A 17,427-nucleotide genomic window follows, 5' to 3' on the forward strand; every position below is an offset into this window, starting at 1 on the left:
TCACATACTGGCATGGAACTCCCTGCAGACCAAAAGACTGAAAAGTGCCCATGTGGGAAATGTGGATTCATGTAATTAACTGGTAGGAAATTGATCCAGGGAGGAAATTGCAGGCAGTGGGAGGAAATAGCGCAGCAATGGGGCTATTTCCAAGCCATCATGCTCAACAAGACTTGGCTTTCAGCTTGGCCCATGTGCTGGACTTTTAATCCTTTTCAACACCTTGTGGATGAAGTTTACTTCTCAGTTAAAAGCCTGTTGTCCCCTCTTTAGTTCCTCCCATCCCTTTCCTGACTCATCTGTCCTGACATGATCATCAGAGATCCCATCTGCCGGATGAGCCTTAAATGTGAGTTCAGAAGAGCTGGACTTATGTAGGGTCTTTATTTCATTTTTCCAGCTATGCTGGATTACTTTTAGATTTGGTGCAAGCAGAGGGCAGCTCCACTCCAGTCAATTAACTTTCCCTTTGCTTTCAGCAAATCCAAATGCCAGCTGTATTACTGCTGCAACCACAAAACATTATAACAATCATCCCTACTTCAGCAGCATGGAGTGAGAGCTGCTTACTACTGCACAGCAGAATCTTTTTTGCTCTCTGGGCAGGTCATGAGGCTCTCACGAACCCAGCAGATGTTTTGCTCTGAATCCTTCCCAAGCTCTGCACCCTTACGCCCCTCAAAGCAAAACACCATAATAAAGAGGCCATATTTCATGCTCCGAAGGCATGTTCGGGCTATTGCAATGTTGCAAATCCCCAAGATCTAACAGTGTCTTGTAAAACCAGAACAACAAGAGGCACCATCCAAACTAATACTGTCTCCCTATGAATTCCCATTTCTGACCTCAGTGACTGGCAGGAAGTTCAACACAGAGATCTCTATTTATAACATTAGGAACATCCAGGGATAAATAAAGTAATTTGAGTCCATAGGAGTTGACTGTAAAGCTGAGAACTTCACTCTGTGCTCAGGCTGTACCCAAGAACTACTCCCTGGTTTCATGCAACTTCTCTCTGAAGCTAGCAACACAAGGATCCCAGGGCATGCTGGTTAATCTTGCTGGACTCTGGGTCTCAGATGCTTCTCATTGACAGATGCTCCCAAGCAGTAAAAATTGGTATGTACAATCTAAGCAGCAGGGATCCTTCAGCAGAGCTGTGTTTATCACAGACTGGGACAAGAACATCATACTCTGTTAGCTTTTATCAAGGTGCTTTGTTACATGTGGCTGGGCTGAGGAAGAATGTCTGTGTGGGGGAAAGCCCAGTGCCAGACTCTAGGGGAGAGAAGGCCAGGCTCTAACAGGGTTTTCCGTCTCAAATATCTGCAGCTGTGTATATGTTGAGAGAAAGTTGCCACCGCATCTTGGAAGTAGAAGCAGGGGAATTCTCAGGTGGCTTCAAAGTGTCAGAACCATTCAGCATTACCCAGTGGAAGGAGCCAATTTGTGCTAGAAAAGTCCTCTGTGTGCTCAAAACACGCTCTTCTCTACGGAGCTGCTCAGTGGAGCAGAGAGATACCGTGACAAAGTGCCATTCAGTGTTTGTAGCACGAGTGGGCTGAATGCACTGGCCAGATGCAGTAGCTCCTTAGAAAGACTGTGTGCAGCATGGCTCAACTCCTGGAGCTTTTTCAGAGCTGTTCACATTGTTTTACTTCAAAATCCACAGAACAATGAGACAAAACCGTCTGTAAACCTTTCTGCAACTACAGTCACCTTTGTCTTTGGAGAAGTGTGTTGTCTTCAATATTTGATCCAGGGGGTTAGGACCTAGGACTCTTGGGTTCGCTTCCCAGATCTATCTGAAGGAAAGCCCGTTGCCTTTCTGTGCATCAGTTATCTGATCTGTAACATGGGGATATGTCTGGCTGACCAGCTTCTCAATAGTGATATGTGGACACATAAATGAATCTTTAAAAAGCCAAGGGAAGGTGCAAGGTACTATGTGGTGTTATGGTGAAAGATGCTAAACAGTGGTGCAGTGGATAAGGTGCTGGCAGGGATTTGAGAGACTTAGTTCTCTGTGGGACTGTTGCTTAGTATGCCTGTGCCTCAGTTTTCCCATCAGTACAATGGGAAGAATAGCACTGCCTTAGTGTACAAGAGAGGTGGGAGACTAAAAGTGTGAGGTGCTGAGGTGTTTCATAATAATGTCCATGTGATGTGCAGAAGTAGGTAAAAGGAAAAAATGACATTTATAATATACACAACACTAGAATTTTCTGAAGTAGACATCTCCACATGACTGGAGAACTGCTTCCCTGGGTTTTGTGAAGCCTTTGTATCTGTGTTCAGAGCAATTAAATTAGTTAGTAAGTGACATTAACTGAACCTGATCTCACTCAGCTTTAGATGTGATTTGTCAGTAGCAGCAGGCAGGGAAGGGACAACAGTTTTGTGGTCCATTTTCCAAGGAATACACAAAGAAGAGCTAGAAATAGGACAGAAACAAACCAGCTTACCCTAAGCATGCCTTTCCTTAAAAGGTCTCTTTGGGGGCATCTGGTTAATGCCACTCCCAGATGGGCACATGGCACATTTCTGGTAGTGGTCTCTTGGGTACAGCCTAGTTTCATAGTTGGTAGGGTCGGAAGGGACCTGAGCAGATCATCAAGTCCGACCCCCTGCCATGACAGGAAAGAGTACTGGGGTCAAATGACCACAGCAAGGTGTCTATCCAGCTTCCTTTTGAAGACCCCCAAGGTAGGAGCAAGCACCATTTCCCTTGGAAGTAGGTTGCAGATCCTAGCTGCCCTGACCGTGAAGTAGTGCCTCCTGATGTCTACCCTAAATCTACTCTCTGTCAACTTATGATCGTTATTCCTTGTTACTCCTAGTAGTGCTCAAAGGAACAGGGACTCCCCCAGTGCCTGCTGGTCTCCCTTGGCCAGTTTATAGATGGCCACTAGATCCCCCCTCAACCTTCTCTTGTGAAGGCTGAACAGGTTCAAGTCTCGTAGCCTCTCCTTGAAGGGCCTGCCCTGCTGCCCCCTGATCATGTGGGTGGTCCTCCTCTGGACCCTTTCCATGTTGCCCACATCCCTCCTGAAGTGCGGCGCCCAGAACTGGACACAGTACTCCAGCTGCGGCCTGACCAGTGTCACATAGAGGGGGAGAATCACCTCTTTGGACCTGCTCGTGATGCATCTGTGGATGCATGACAAGGTACGGTTGGCCTTCTTGACCGCGTCCCCACATTGGCAGCTCATGTTCATCCAAGATCCTTTTCTGCCTCCGTGCTGATGAGAGGGGAGTTCCCCAGCCTGTAGGAATGCTGCTGGTTCTTTCTCCCCAGATGCATCACCTTGCACTTGTCAGTATTGAATCCCATTTTATACTCATCCGCCCACCCCTGTAACCTGTCCAGATCCAATTGCAGCCTGTCCCTCCATTCTAATGTGCCCACATCCCCCCACATCTTAGTGTCATCTGTGAATTTGAACAAGGTGCTTTTCACCCCCTCATCCAAGTCGCTGATGAAGATGTTAAACAGTGCAGGCCCAAGAACCGAGCCCTGGGAACCCCGCTGCCCACATCCCTCCAGGTCGAAAATGACCCGTCCACCACCACTCTGCGTGCGGCCCTCCAGCCAGGTTAGAAATGAGATGACAGATCGACCAGACCCTCCCAGGCACCAGAAGTGAACAGCAACAAACAATGAGTGTTCAAAGTTCAGAACATACCTGCTGATGAGGAGACCTTCAGGGCTGTCTGACCACAACACAGACCGCTACTGGGTATGGAGGTTGTTACTGCCATTTTACAGATGTGGCAGTCTGAGGCCTAGATTTTAATGGATGATATCTTGAGGGGTCCTGAGTGGCCACAGGTGATGTCAGTAGCATGAGTGGGGATGCTTGACATCTTTGAAAATCAGTCCCTGAAGATAACATTTGTTCCTATACTGAGGGTACCAGTACAAGGTGTGTTAAGCCCATTAACCCAGGACTTCAGTAAAACATAGAACTTGTGCTGACTCCTCTTTATATGAGTATAGGGCACAAGGGGTTTGTCCAGGGTCACAAAGGAAATCAGTGTCAGAGCTGGGAAATGTACCCAGGAGCTCTGATGCCAGATGCTCCTGTTTAACTGCTTGATTACACTTGCAGCCAGCAGGATTTGCTGGCCTGGCTGCAATTGGAAACTTTTTCATAGCGGGCAGTGTTAGTGAAGCCGGGTTTTACCTGCAGGCAGGGCCATCCCTGGGGTGGGGAGACAAATTGGGGTGACTTCCCTGGGCCCTGCATTTTGGGGGGGCTCTGTGGAGCCGGGCTGGCTTCGTGTCCAACCACTCACCACTCCCCCCAACACCACCTTGTCTGGGCCCCACACAGGTCGATTTGTCCCAGGCCCCGCACCCTGCTATGGTCTTCTCTTCCTGCAGGGATCCCTGGAGTTTGTTCACAGAAGATTCTGCATTCTTATGAGCTGCAGCTGTGGCTTCCCCAAAACTGGAAGCAAATGTGTTGCAGTTAATTTGGGATGTGCCATCTTTTCCTTAAAATTATAAAGCCAGTGAGTGCAGGACATCGACTTAGGGGAGTGAGAAAGTCCTGTAAAAGAGGATGCTAACAAGGAGCTTGAGATGATGCAGGAATCTAACCCATTGGGAAACGTCATGGAGTTCATCCCTCTGAAAAAATAGAGTAGTTTGAAGAACTCTCTGGCAGGAGGTGACTGTGCTTTAACTGTGTCTTTCACAGTTGCAAAATGGGGCTTCAAGGCAGTCCTGATACTTTACCAGAACCTGAATAAATTCATGTCAGGCGAGTGCTATTAAAGCAAATATGAACTGAATAAAAATTGATTGGACAGTTAAAATGTCCTCTGGTATTGACATTAATGGGAGATACTTTATCTGAAGCATCCAAAATGGACAATGAGGCTTTCTGTGAGGCTGTAATTTAGCAATAATTAATAGGCATGTAAACTGTTACCACATAGCATAAAGGGCCCTTGATCATTAGTGCAGCAGTCTTCACTATCCTTTTTTATCTGTGGCATACAGCTCAGGCCTCATCATATCTGCACCCAAAGTGTGATTTTAGTACTACATATCTCATAGCCAATCTCCTGATGGGTTAAGTTTTCTACCTTTGATTATTAAATCAGCTGATTAAATAGCTGAACAGTTTTTAACAAATGCTCTTCCTAGGCCCTTTTCTGTGATAGTTATTAGGGAGGAAGGAGCAGGTTCTCTGCTAGTAGTAATTGATGATAAGGCTGTTGATGCTGATGGAGTTGTACTCACTTATACTAGCTGGCAGGGGTGGATCCAGAGGGGGTGCAGTGGCACAGTCGCACACCCTTTTTGTACCATGCTGCCACAAGAGCAGCAGCGAGAGACTTCTTTTAAGTCCCTAAAAGGAAGTAAGTATTCCCCCTACTTCCCCTTCATACTGAGCAACACCTTCCCTCCCCTCGCATTTCTCTTCCCCCCACAGAACTGCTCCTGCCTTGCTTCAGCCAGGCTGCACAGGAAGCTGGGCTTAACCAGGGACAGCAGCAGTGATAGTTGTGGTGGGTAGATACCACACCCCTGTTTACAAAGCCCTGGACCACCCATGCTAGCTGGAGCCCTTAGCCAAAATATTTACCAGGTACTTTGCATGAACATCTGATCTTTGTATAGCAATAATACATCCGGCAGTGTGGAGAGGCAGTCAGGAAGGCCAACCGCACCTTGGCATGCATCTACAGATGCATCTCAATCGGGTCCAAGGAGGTGATCCTCCCCTTCTATGCGGCACTGGTCAGGCCGCAGCTGGAGTACTGCGTCCAATTCTGGGCGCTGCACTTCAAGAGGGATGTCGACAGCATGGAGAGGGTCCAGAGGAGGGCCACTCGCATGATCAGGGGACAACAGGGCAGGCCCTTTGAGGACAGGCTGCGGGACCTGAACCTGTTCAGCCTCCAAAAGAGAAGGCTGAGGGGGGATCTTGTGGCCTGTTATAAACTAGTCAGGGGGGGTCAGCAGGCATTGGGGAAGTCACTGTTTCCCCGAGCACCGCCAGGAGTGACCAGGAATAACAGTCACAAGCTGGCAGAGGGTAGATTTAGGTTAGATATCAGGAGGCGCTACTTCACAGTCAGGGCGGCTAGGGTCTGGAACCAGCTTCCAAGAGAAGTGGTGCTGGCCCCTACCCTGGGGGTGTTTAAGAGGAGGTTGGATGAACATCTTGCTGGGGTCATTTGACCCCAGTATTCTTTCCTGCCATGGCAGGGGGTCGGACTAGATGATCTGTTCAGGTCCCTTCCGACCCTACAAACTATGAAACTATGAAACTATCCCCTGTCCGTCTCAAATGCCTTCCACCCACAGATCTCAAAATATTTGTCACATAGTGATGGGTTCCCACCCCTCAGCTCTTGTGGGAAGCAGATCAGTAACAACATCCCCATTTTACAGAAGGGGATGCAGAGGCAGGGGAGGTGATTTGCACTGAACCAGTGGTAATAAGACTCAGGAATCTTGCCTCCCTTCGTACCATCAACCTGCTTAGCTGCTGTTCTAACATAACTTGTCTCATACTGACAAATTCTCATTGAAAAATTTTGCTCTTTCTTTTTTCCAACAGTTTTTTTTAACAATCTAAATCTTTTCCACAAAAATGTTCAGATGGTTGGAATTTTCCCCCCATCAAAACAAAATGAAAATTAGTGATTAAAAACCAAACCAAAAAAAAAGAAAGATTAAGCCATTTTCAGAGTTTGTTTTTATTTTATTCTTTCCCTTCTTTCTTTATTCCAATTTTCTGATGAAAGGGAAAAAGGAGTTAAAAGGGAGGGGGGATTAATTTTAATGGAAACACTGAAAATTTCAGCCAAAAAAAAGTTCCCCTTGTGAGCTACTGTGATGGGTGCAGCACAAACACGCAGGGAGAGACAGTCCATGCCCTAGAGAACTGACAGAACCAGCTCAAGGACATATAACTGCCTTAGATTTACAGATACAGAGCTGGGGCACAGAACCATAAGGTGACTTTCCCTACTAAGGTCATACTGACTTGGGAGCCTGTGACAGAGCTGGGAACAGGGCCCACAGCTCAGGAGTCCCAGTCCAGTGGCTCAGTCACAGGGCAATTCTTCCTTGGTGAGTTTCCTATGGGTACTTTGTGCCCACATTTTGTGTCTGAAACCACCAGTCCAGAGGGGGTTATCATCTGCCTACCCATACTTCCTTAAGTTCTCCCCACCCAGGCATTTCTTGGTGGACCCAAGGTCAGGATTTTTTCACGCTATCCCTGACAGCCTCCAACGCTTATATGTTCCACTCCATTTTCCTCCTGACTTCTCTGGCTCCTGCTCTCTCCTGAGCTACTCGACATGAAGGATGAGCTCTTTAAAATCCAAAGAGCTGTTTCACGACAGCGTTTGTCAATTAAAATGAACTCTCTGTTCCAGTGGGAGAGTAGGCGAGATGGACTCGGCATCCTGGTGCATGGCTGCAGAGCTTAGAGAGACTTCTCTCATTTACGTCCTGATAGGTTGGGTGTTTCCTGAAACAAAGGCCAGTCCTGTTCTTGTGCGTGCAGATTTGCTGTACACGGATGATGCCTATAATGCATTGCCACGTTTGTTGTCAAGGGTGGGGTGGCATCTTTGTCATTGCTAGATTCCTCGTGCCTCATCAGCAACTGAAAGCCTCTTCATTTATATTCCAGATAAGTGAGTAAAATTTCATAGCAAACAGGCACTTCATTAATCACCCGATATTACCATTCTGCTCACTTCTGGAATGGAATTTGGGGTCTTGATAATGGCTCTGTTGTCCAGGCATGTGCCTTAAAGACTGATGCACCTGTCTCAGCAACTAAATAGCTTTGCAGAGAAATACGATCGCCTAAAAACCCAAGGCTCTACTGACAGCAGGACTCAGATAAGATAATCTTCCTATGCCACAGGGTAAGGGAACAATACTTGCATTATAGATTATAGCTGCACTCAAACAAAGAGGTTATTCTTATTTTTCCCCCTTAATAAATGCATTTTGTTTAAAACAATTATGGCTTTTTGAACAAGTTTGCTGCTATGGCTGAAGAATAAGATGAGGGTGAGCATTAGGAAGAGACAGACCCACCAGAGGCTGTTGTTTGTCTTCTTGCATCTGCCTTGCCTCAGAACCTCTGCACTCTGCCCTTTGAGGAAAGACACAGCTCACTGCAAATTGCTGAGTTGTTTAAAATTTCAACGTAACGAGCGTATGTTCCCCGTGAAATACTAACGGTGCTGGAAATTCATCAACTAATCAAAAAACATTACAAAATAGTCATGGTAATAGTTTGATCGAAGGACTCTCCTAGATAAAGCAATTTCTGTAGCCAAAGGCTCACAAGAGAACAGTGTGGTCAGCATCACATCCAGCTGCCCCTGACTCCCCAACTCAAATGACCAGCTCCCCGTTTACAGCTGTGTTGACTGGGAGTGGGCTTTGTTACAAACCGAGAGCGTGAGAATCCAGCTTCCCCCTCTACAGCTGTATCGAGAGGCCTTAACCCCTCTGCCACCCCATCCTCAACTAATTTGATACAGCATGCAAAATAGATTGCTTACTGTGTTCCAGACACCAGCTCAGACTGGAGTACCACAATGTGCTAGTGCTAACAAGAACCAGAGTCTGCCCAAATGAACTCAGAATCTGAACAGAGTGGCAGGAAGGCAGGATTTTTGCAGTCATTTGACAGACAAGGAGCTGAACCACAAATCCAGCTTGGTGAGAATATAAGGATGCCTGCAATCTGTTCTCTAGCACATTAGTGATTTAATGTAGATTCCAATGGCAGCCTTCAGAAGTGCCCTTCTGAAGGAGCATGTTAGTAATACGGTGACATTCACTGCAGGGCAGAGGACATAGGCACCCTGTAAGCTAGTGGTGATAGCTTTGCAGCCTTGCTTGAGGTGTATTTTACTTGCTGATGAATAGCAAACAAAGGGTTAATGGCTGGTGGCTCTTTTTTAAAAACCATCTTCAGAAAATGTAACTGTCTTTCCTTAATGTGATGGGTGGAGTTCCTGCTGTGTCACTTAAAAATACTCGTGCTCACTGGGGCTCTTGATCATGACAGCTGGGGACCTCTAATGGAAACCGATAATTTGCCATCCATGATATTGGTAACTGTTGTGAAGAGAGACAGGGTTAGAGACAGAGGAAGTCTCAAAGCACTCCCTGGATCTATTTCTGAGTTGTTCACTGGGGAACAAGATGCTGGAACTTCTATGTCCTGTGTTATTTCTGTTTGTCTCACCTGTTAAAAAAGGGCATTGACTCCTAACCCTCACCTAGAGCAAGTGTTGCTTTTAAGTGCTTTGAGAGTGGATGAGATGAGGAAAAAGATTAATAGACATGATTGTTTCTCCCTGGCAGAAGGTGGTAGAGTTACTTATCCCTCAGCAGATAGGAGAGAGCAAAACAGAGATCAGAAGCAGAGAGAAAAACCATAGTTTACTCTACCAAGCAGTGCAAATATTGGGATCCCACAGATTGATTTTTTCAGTAAAAGAGGATAAAAACATGGACACAGTCAGGTGTATTATTAGTATAACTTATTTTGCTCACATTTTGTACAGTAGGTCTTCAGCAGACAGTTATGAACACCAAGCTGGTGAACCTCGGGTCACACCAACCCCCAGTTCCCCAAAAGAAAGAATTGACTTTGATTAGAGAGATTAGGTTCGGTACTAAAGCCTGTTGCTGCTTGCAACAGCTCCCCTATCATAGCCAAATCACACAACTAAGTACAATGCAGCCTTTCTTCAAAAACTGCCAGCTGCTTGCACAGTAAGGAAAGGGTATATAAGACAGCACCACCTTGTGGCTCCCATCATTAATAGCATGATTAGGCATCAGATGGCTTGGGGGTCTTTGCACTGTGTAGTACTGTGGGGGAAATGTGTCTGGCTTGTGTCCAAATAACATGGAGAAATGTTCAAATCAGACCTTCTGCTTGAACGAGAACTGAAATGTTGTCTTACCTCCTGACTCCAAAGTTCTGTCTCCCCTTCTAGAGGAGATGGAAGCTAATGCTAAAGCAGAGCAACAAACCATGTGTTAAGTGTTGATGGTTTTCACCAGTGGTAACAGAGGAAACAAAGAATTGTGTGACATGCTCAGCAGTGATTCTCCAAGACCTTTTCTTGCACATGCAGTATACACTGGTCCCAGGCCAGGCCAAAGGTTGTTCATTTATCCACTTTCTGAAGCAGAGCATTAGTCACCAACTAATCACATTGCCTCCCTTTCTTGCAGATGGATCCTGTGCAGAAGGCCGTGATCAATCACACCTTTGGAGTGCCCTCCCAGCTTAAAAAGAAGCAGTTCATCTCCTGCAACATTTGCCACCTCCGGTTCAACTCCGCAGTAAGTTGCATTCAGGGGAACTGGCTGGTGGTTGGTAAGAAGGGTGTAACAAATTAATGATTCTATTTTGTGTGCGTTTGAGAGAGTGAAGAGAAAAGAAGGAAACTATGCTTCTTCTCAAAGGGGGCCTGTAAGCCAGGTTCCTCCACAGCACCTGGCTTCTATTGGGTTGGGCTTCTGTTGAGGGCAGCATAGTGGAGGGGCTGCTAGCACCAGAGCAATGGCTGCTCCGTAATGAAGCAACTGAGGTACTTTGCCCTGCCTCTTCTATCTTCTCACCGCACCCCTCAGTGTGTCTCCTGCTAAGGGGGCTGCCAAAAGGGTGAGTTAGCAGCTATAGTGCTAGTCTGTGAAACCTCAGTTCAGTTCCTGGCTCGTGCTATATGACCTTGGGCAGGTCACTTAATCTACCTTGTGCCTCAGTTCCACAGCTGTGATATGGGTATACTATCCTTATTCACAGGGGTGATTGTGAAGGCCAGACATGTGAGTTACTTCTGTAGCATCAGCCATCATTGGGTAATGTTGAGGGGAGGAAGGAAGCTTGTTCTCCCCTTGCACTGCCCAAAAGTGAGCCATCCAGAAGGCGGGTAGGTGCAAGGCAGAGAGAGAGATAGGGAGTGGAGGGGCAAATCACTGATCTTTCATTGGGATTTCTGCAACACAACAACAGTGCAAGCAGCTTCTCAACTCTACAGGAAATAGGGGCCCCTCAGGGGATTGTTCTTTTCCAAGGGAAGCTGGAGTAAATAAATTTCATGCTCCTTAGTTCCAGTAAAGCTAAGGCCTTCTCTAACAAGAAAAATGTGCTGCTTTAGCAAAATCAGTATAGAAAATGATCTAGTTAAATTGCTGGAAACCCCTAATGTAAACATGCTTACACCAGTTTCACCTTCACTTGTGTTGCTTTGTACTGGATGCCACCTAAATCAATGTAAATACAAGCAAAGTGAATTTAATGGCATCCACTTTAGAGAGTTGCAGTTTTACCTAGAGTGAGATTTAAACATGTTTCACTAAACCAGCTTGAGTTTGCTAGAACAGGAAAGGTCTAGCCTGGCACTAATCAATTGCACTTCCATTGACTGCAGGGAAGTTGCATCCATTTACGACAGGGTGTTAATCTGCCCAGTAGCAAGTACGGTGGCCTGCAGTTGGGACTCATCTCCTCCGCTGCTGGGCAGATATGCCATTGGGTACGTTTACCTACCTCCCCCATGTGGTAGCTTCCTCTTGTTGTCTATTTGCATCCTGCCCCCAGCATCAGGATGGGCAGATTCAGCCTATTGTGCCTCACATCACACTCTTCTACCTGCAGTTCCCAGCTGTTCCCCTGGCTTGGTTAGCAAATGTGAAGCCACCCACTGCCCTCTTTCCTTCGTGCCTTCTCTAATGCACGTAAAAACTGTGGGAGAGACCATTTCCACAGCTGCAGTCCTAGATTGGGCAGTCTGTACCATAGGTGGCAACTGTTACAAGATTCACTACTGGCTGCCATCCTCCAGATCACTCTGTAGACCCCACCCTGCTTCTGTTTCCTTCACCTGGCACCTTCCCTCCAGTGAGCCCATGCAGCTCCTTGAGGGGAGTGAGCTGTGACCTTCCCTCTCTGCACAGCAGAGCTGCCACATCTGTTCCTTTGTCTTTCCCTGGCTCTTCATTTTGCTCAGGTCCGCTCTCCCTGCTTTGCTCTTGGCTTGCATGCTTAAGCTGCTTTATCAGACCGTGCAGTTCGTATCTGTTCTTCGGGAGCTGAATATAATCTTTCCCGCTTTGGCTGTGCAGAGCTCTGGTGTGTTGGGTTGTTTTTAGCCCTTTATTCCAAATAAATCAAACATCTTTTCGAGGGGCGGAAGGTAGCATTCATTCATCCCCTGCAGCAATTAATTGCATGCAGCTGATCTTTTGTGGGGGAAACTGATTAAAAGTTTCAGAGGGAATTTTCATGCAAATCCACCACTGCAGCCAGTTGGGAGGCTGGTAAAAACTTTGCCAAACAGCAGGGGCCTCCACCAGAGTAGAGCAAGGGCCCTGGACTGGGTGAGGTAGGAGGGTCAGTCTGGATTTCTTTGTGACAATCTCTTCTTGTTTTAACTTCTGTCAGCAGTAAATCAGATTTCCTTTGTAACCATCCTTCAACAGGTGAATAGCCATAGTGCTGTAAGCTCTTCTCTCAAGACTTTGAATCAGGGCTTTTTGCTCTACTGCAGCACTGTAAGCCTCATTCTGTACAGAGAGCAGTATCCCCCTTTTCAGTTAAAGCCCCTGGGGTCTGGGCTACAGGGCCAAAGTTCCCTATTTCCAAGATGATGGCAATGGGCACATTGCACAAAGAACAAGGGCTTTAGAAGAGGATTGGTGCAATGGTTATGTCATGAACCTAGGACATAAAGAGATCTGGACTTAAGTTCTCTCTGTCTTAGACTCCCAGTGTGACTTTGGGCTAGGCACAAAGGCGCTTGTACACATAACGGAGGTTAGTTCTTCAGGTTGCATTCTGTGCTCCCTAAATTGAAACGGTGAGTTTTTAATTGAAACCTCACCATTTCAATTTCTGTCACTGTATATACATGGTTGTCCTGGTGGCCACAGGTGCCTGCTGAAGGCAGGACACCTGGGACCGCCTGGGAATAGGCTGGCTTGCCCCAGAACAGTGCAGGAATGTAGCAGGAGGGTGGCTGGGTTTGCTGGCAGCCAGAGAAGGCGGCAGGGATGATGCGTGGGTGCTGGAAGCCCAGGTGGGCTGCTAGCTGGCTGGGCGCTGCCCCTGCTCAGAGGCACCTGATCCAACGCTTCCCCAAGCTCTCCTGGGGTTCCAGTGCCCTGTGCACCATCCCTTCTGCCTTTTCTGGCCGCCAACACACCCAGCTTGCCCCTGGGGCAGTGTGGGGTGGCAGCAGGAGGGCAGGTAAGCGTACTGGTGGCCAGAGAAGTTGGCGGGAACAGTACAGAGAGTGCTGGAAGCCTGGGCAGGCCCGGGGAAGCATTGGATTAGGCACCTCTGAGATGGGGCAGCACTCAGCCAGCTAGCAGCCTGCCTGGGCTTCCAGCACCCTGTGCACTGTCCCCGCTGCCTTCTCCGGCTGCCAGCAAACCCAACTGCCCTCCTGCCACCTTCCCACACTGCCCCAGGGGCAAGTAAGCCTGTTCCTGGGTGGTCCCAGGTATCCGGCTGGCCGCAAGAGCTTGCTGAAGGCAGAAGTGGTGAGGGACCTAATGTCTTTTTTTCCACGGAGCCTGCCCACCTCTCTCACAGCCAGGGGGTGAGCTGACTAATGGCTGCAACATTCCAAAATGCAACATTGCAAACTAAACTACATCGGGATGCTGTTTAGTTTGCAATGATGCAAGGTCATTTAAAACCCACAAAACTCAGGTATGTGTAATGTGTGACACCATTAAGCCACATGACTTTGTCACATGTACAAGCGCCCAAAGGGTTTATCTAAGAAAACTGTGGTCAGGAGGGGAATTATAGCTATAACCTGTCTGCCAAGTGCTGTTCAGCAGTGAAAACAGTTGGATTCCAGTGTCTAGGGAAGCTGCCACAGGACTTAGGAATGGGGTTGTGAGCCCCACAGGCAGGCTTACCCTGGAATTTGAGTTACAGCCTCCAGAAGATTGGGAGCTACTGGTTTAGGGATTCCTGTTTAAAAGCTCAAATACCACCAGCTTGACCCAGGAGCCTGGCAAACTGAATTCTGCTGTCTGAGTGGGTATCATAAGCAATGAGTCCAAGAGTTTAATACCAAAAACAAAGGGGGAGAGAGGGGAGTACGATATAAACTTTGGAAAGCCCCAGGGTGCTTTGACAACAGGCATAAACCCAGCTCACCTTGCAGCTACTGTCTGTATCTCCTTAAACCCAGTTCTCCTGTCCTCTCCACCCATAATTTGGATCCAGATCTGGAGGAGTCTCAGTTTTGGGCAGCTCTGTTTCTTTCCCTTAAGAGCGTGTGGTTCTGGGGACCACCCCATCAACTGAAGTAGTGCTGGAGCTTGGTAGGAAGACTCTCTCCAAAGTCCCCCAGTGAAGCTACTGCTCTTGGCAGTTTCTGTCTCAGCTGCCTCAGCTCATTAAAGCTGCCTTGAGATTGATTCCTTTCTGAAGAACTGCAATGGCTGTAGCTGCTTCCAGAGTCTCCAGCACAAAGGATAGCCTCCTGGATAGAGCCTTTCTCTGTTTTACTTAGATCCCACCAGTCCAGATTATAGCTTAGGCCAGGGGGTGTCAACTCAGGGTATGTGTACCCCCAGGGGTACTTGGGTCATAGGGGGTACATACAGGCGGGTAGGGACAGAGCATGGTGGCGGCATCTCCCCTGGCACGTTTGCCTCTTACCCAGGGGAGGGGGAAGGAGAAGGATGTGCCTGGCACCACTGGCTCCACACGTCACATCATGGCACCTGCCTGGCACCACCGGCTCCACATGGCATATTGCGGCACCTCCCCACCCATTTGAATAGCCAGGTTGGGGTTGTGCCCACCCCTAGCAGCACACAATTGGCCAGGTGTGAGGCCTGTCAGTAGCCTGCAGAGCCATGACTGGCTATAGTAAAGCAGGCCAGCATGTGGCCAAGCAGGGTGGCAGCTGCCACATGCAAGCCCCGCTTTCATTCAGCCCCCACCCCCAGCACCACCACTGTGCACACTCCAGGGAGGGCACAGGGGTATGTGGGGCAGGGTGGACTGGGGCCGGGGCAGTGCCAGGCTGTTCCTGGCGGGGATGTTGGGCCAGGCTAGCTGAGAGGGTTGGGGGAGGGGCTACAGCAAATTTTGGGGTGGCTGCAGCCCCCACCATACTGCAACCCGACCCCCCTCTCCCCTGCAGGGAAGAGTTCCCCACAGTGCAGGAGGGAGTGAGGCAGGGGCAAAGGCAAATCATTTGCCCCTGCCTCTGGCCCGTTCCTCCAGGGGCGTGGCATGGGGGAGCACATGCCCCTCCCCTTTGGTTCTCCCGTGGTGCACACGGCAGCGACAGCCACCGACCCACGCCTCTAAAGAAGCTGCCAGGCTCCGATTGTCCCACAACCCATCCCAGCTGGGGCCCCATTCACCATGCAATGCTTACTGCACAGTAATTGGCTCTGATCTTGAGTAAATTTGCTACCTACAAATGCAAGTAGCAAATTTACTCGAGATTACTGTGCAGCAGCACATGTGTCAACACCTGACCAGTAGCAAATGTGGTCCTGGTCAGCCGGGCAGGAGATTGCTACTTGCCCCTGAGAGGTGCCTGCTGCCAGGGCGGGCTCCACCACCAGCATGGGCGACTGGTGCCTTTTGAGTCAGAGGGGGCATGTGTCCCCCCTGTCACCAGTCACTGGCTGTGGGGGGGGGCTACCCCGGCAGCCGATCTCACTGACTGGGGTGGGGAGGTGGCACCTCCGGCAGCCGATCTCACTGACCAGGGGAGGTCCCCCCATGGCAGATCTCACTCACCAAAAAGCAGCTGCACTGCTTCTGGAAGTCCCGTGGCCACTTCTGGAAGTAGTACAGCCTGTTTTGCTGGCAGCCCTTCTCCACAGCCAGTGTACCGCAAGGGGGGCACTAGTGCTTCTGCCTGCCCCCCTGCCCATTTCCTAAACAGGGAGTGCGACCTGACGGGGGGTGCACCGACACTCTCAGGGGGTGCACATGCACCACCTTTGCATCACCACTGACCACTGGAGCCCAGCCAGGGACAATGTACCCTTGCCCTGGCAGCAGGGAGTTTCCAGCTCCCACTCCACAATCACAGAGCCAGGGCTGGGAGATCCTTATGTCCCAGCACCAGCTCTGTGGTCACAGGGCCTGCACTGGGAGATCCTTCTCTCCCAGCCCAAGTCCCACGGTCATGGGACCCGGGCTGGGAGATCCTTATCTCCTAGAGCCAGCTCCATGGTCTCAAGGCCAGCACTGGGAGAGAAATATCTCCCAGTACCAGTGCCAAGCACCAACCCCGCAACCATGGAGCTGGCTCTGGGAGATAAGAAACTCTCAGCCCAAGCCCCACAATCCTGGAGTGAGGCCTGGGAGCTCCCGGCTGCCAGGACAGGGGGACATTGTCCCCACCCAGGCTCTGGTGGCTGAGCCTATGTTCCAGCCCCTGCCAGGAGACAGCTGTCTCCTGGCCCCTGGGCTAGCACCCAGGGGACCTGTTGCAGGGGCCCATTGGAGGTCCTCAGGAAATGGGAGTAGTCTGCTGGTAGGAGCAGCAAATCTGCTCCCGCGTCCCTGTATGTGTAGACATATGCCTGGGAGAGTTTACTCAAGTGTAAACTGCTCCTGAATTATTTGCATGTGTAGATGCACCCAGTGGGGATAACTTCATTTTATTAACTCCACCTTCTAAATGTAACTGTAGTTTAACCAGAACACCTAAAATCACTTATAGTCTTCCTCTGCCAGTCCAGCAGCAGGACAGTGCTGTTCTCGGCCTCTGCACAGACAGTCATTTCAGTGCAAGGAAAGCTGTGAATTTATGCAGCTAGGGTTGTATTGCTCCAACTCCCCATCTGGATGCTCTCTTATTTCAGTATAAAAGAGGCTGATTCTACTTTAGTCCATGTTTAATACATGTTACTTTGGAAGCCATTTAAGTGAGGCTGGAAAAAGCCACTCTTATTCCAGAATAAGTGTGTCAGTTTGGGAAATTATACTGCACTAACTAGAGCAGAGTAGTTGATCAATGCTGGTACAACTCCTCATTGAGCCAAGCCCAGAGAGTCCAAGTTAATCTCCCAGGAGTGAGGAACAAAGCTCTCTCTGTTTACTTTTTAAAGTATCTGTAAAACTCCAGCTGCAGCTTGTGTACTTCAGTGCCACTTGCCCTTTGCACCCTAGGCCAGTGCAGCACCTGAGCCAGTAGAGGGAAGCTGAAGTCCTGCCCAAGGCAGCAGTTAGAATCTATGCATGAAAAATACTGGGAAAAACATGTTCATGTACATGCATACGCATATCGCATATACATGTGTATAATTTGCCAACTATGAAGACAAGGTGTCACCATATTACTCTCCAGTGCAGGCATTGCTGGAGAGAGGAGCCTCCATACAGCCCCTGGCATGAATTTATAACTGATAGC

General features: G+C 48.8%; 1 protein-coding gene across 7 annotated transcripts in view; it reads left to right on the plus strand.

The window, feature by feature from the left end:
* Nucleotides 1-17,427, plus strand: part of LOC149866879 (zinc finger protein 385C-like) — a 236,715-nt gene that overhangs the window by 198,159 nt on the left and 21,129 nt on the right. For 6 of the 7 annotated variants that reach the window (XM_090044407.1, XM_090044404.1, XM_090044403.1 and 3 more), the window contains 2 exons: nucleotides 10,250-10,360; nucleotides 11,452-11,556. In XM_090044407.1, coding sequence (XP_089900533.1) covers nucleotides 10,250-10,360; nucleotides 11,452-11,556 — 216 coding nt within the window. The remainder of the gene's footprint in view (nucleotides 1-10,249; nucleotides 10,361-11,451; nucleotides 11,557-17,427) is intronic. The other variant, XM_090044406.1, reaches the window with a different exon arrangement.

The sequence above is a fragment of the Crocodylus siamensis genome, chromosome 4 (assembly GCF_052110815.1).
Source record: "Crocodylus siamensis isolate JL-2025a chromosome 4, ASM5211081v1, whole genome shotgun sequence".
Classification (NCBI taxonomy): domain Eukaryota; kingdom Metazoa; phylum Chordata; order Crocodylia; family Crocodylidae; genus Crocodylus; species Crocodylus siamensis.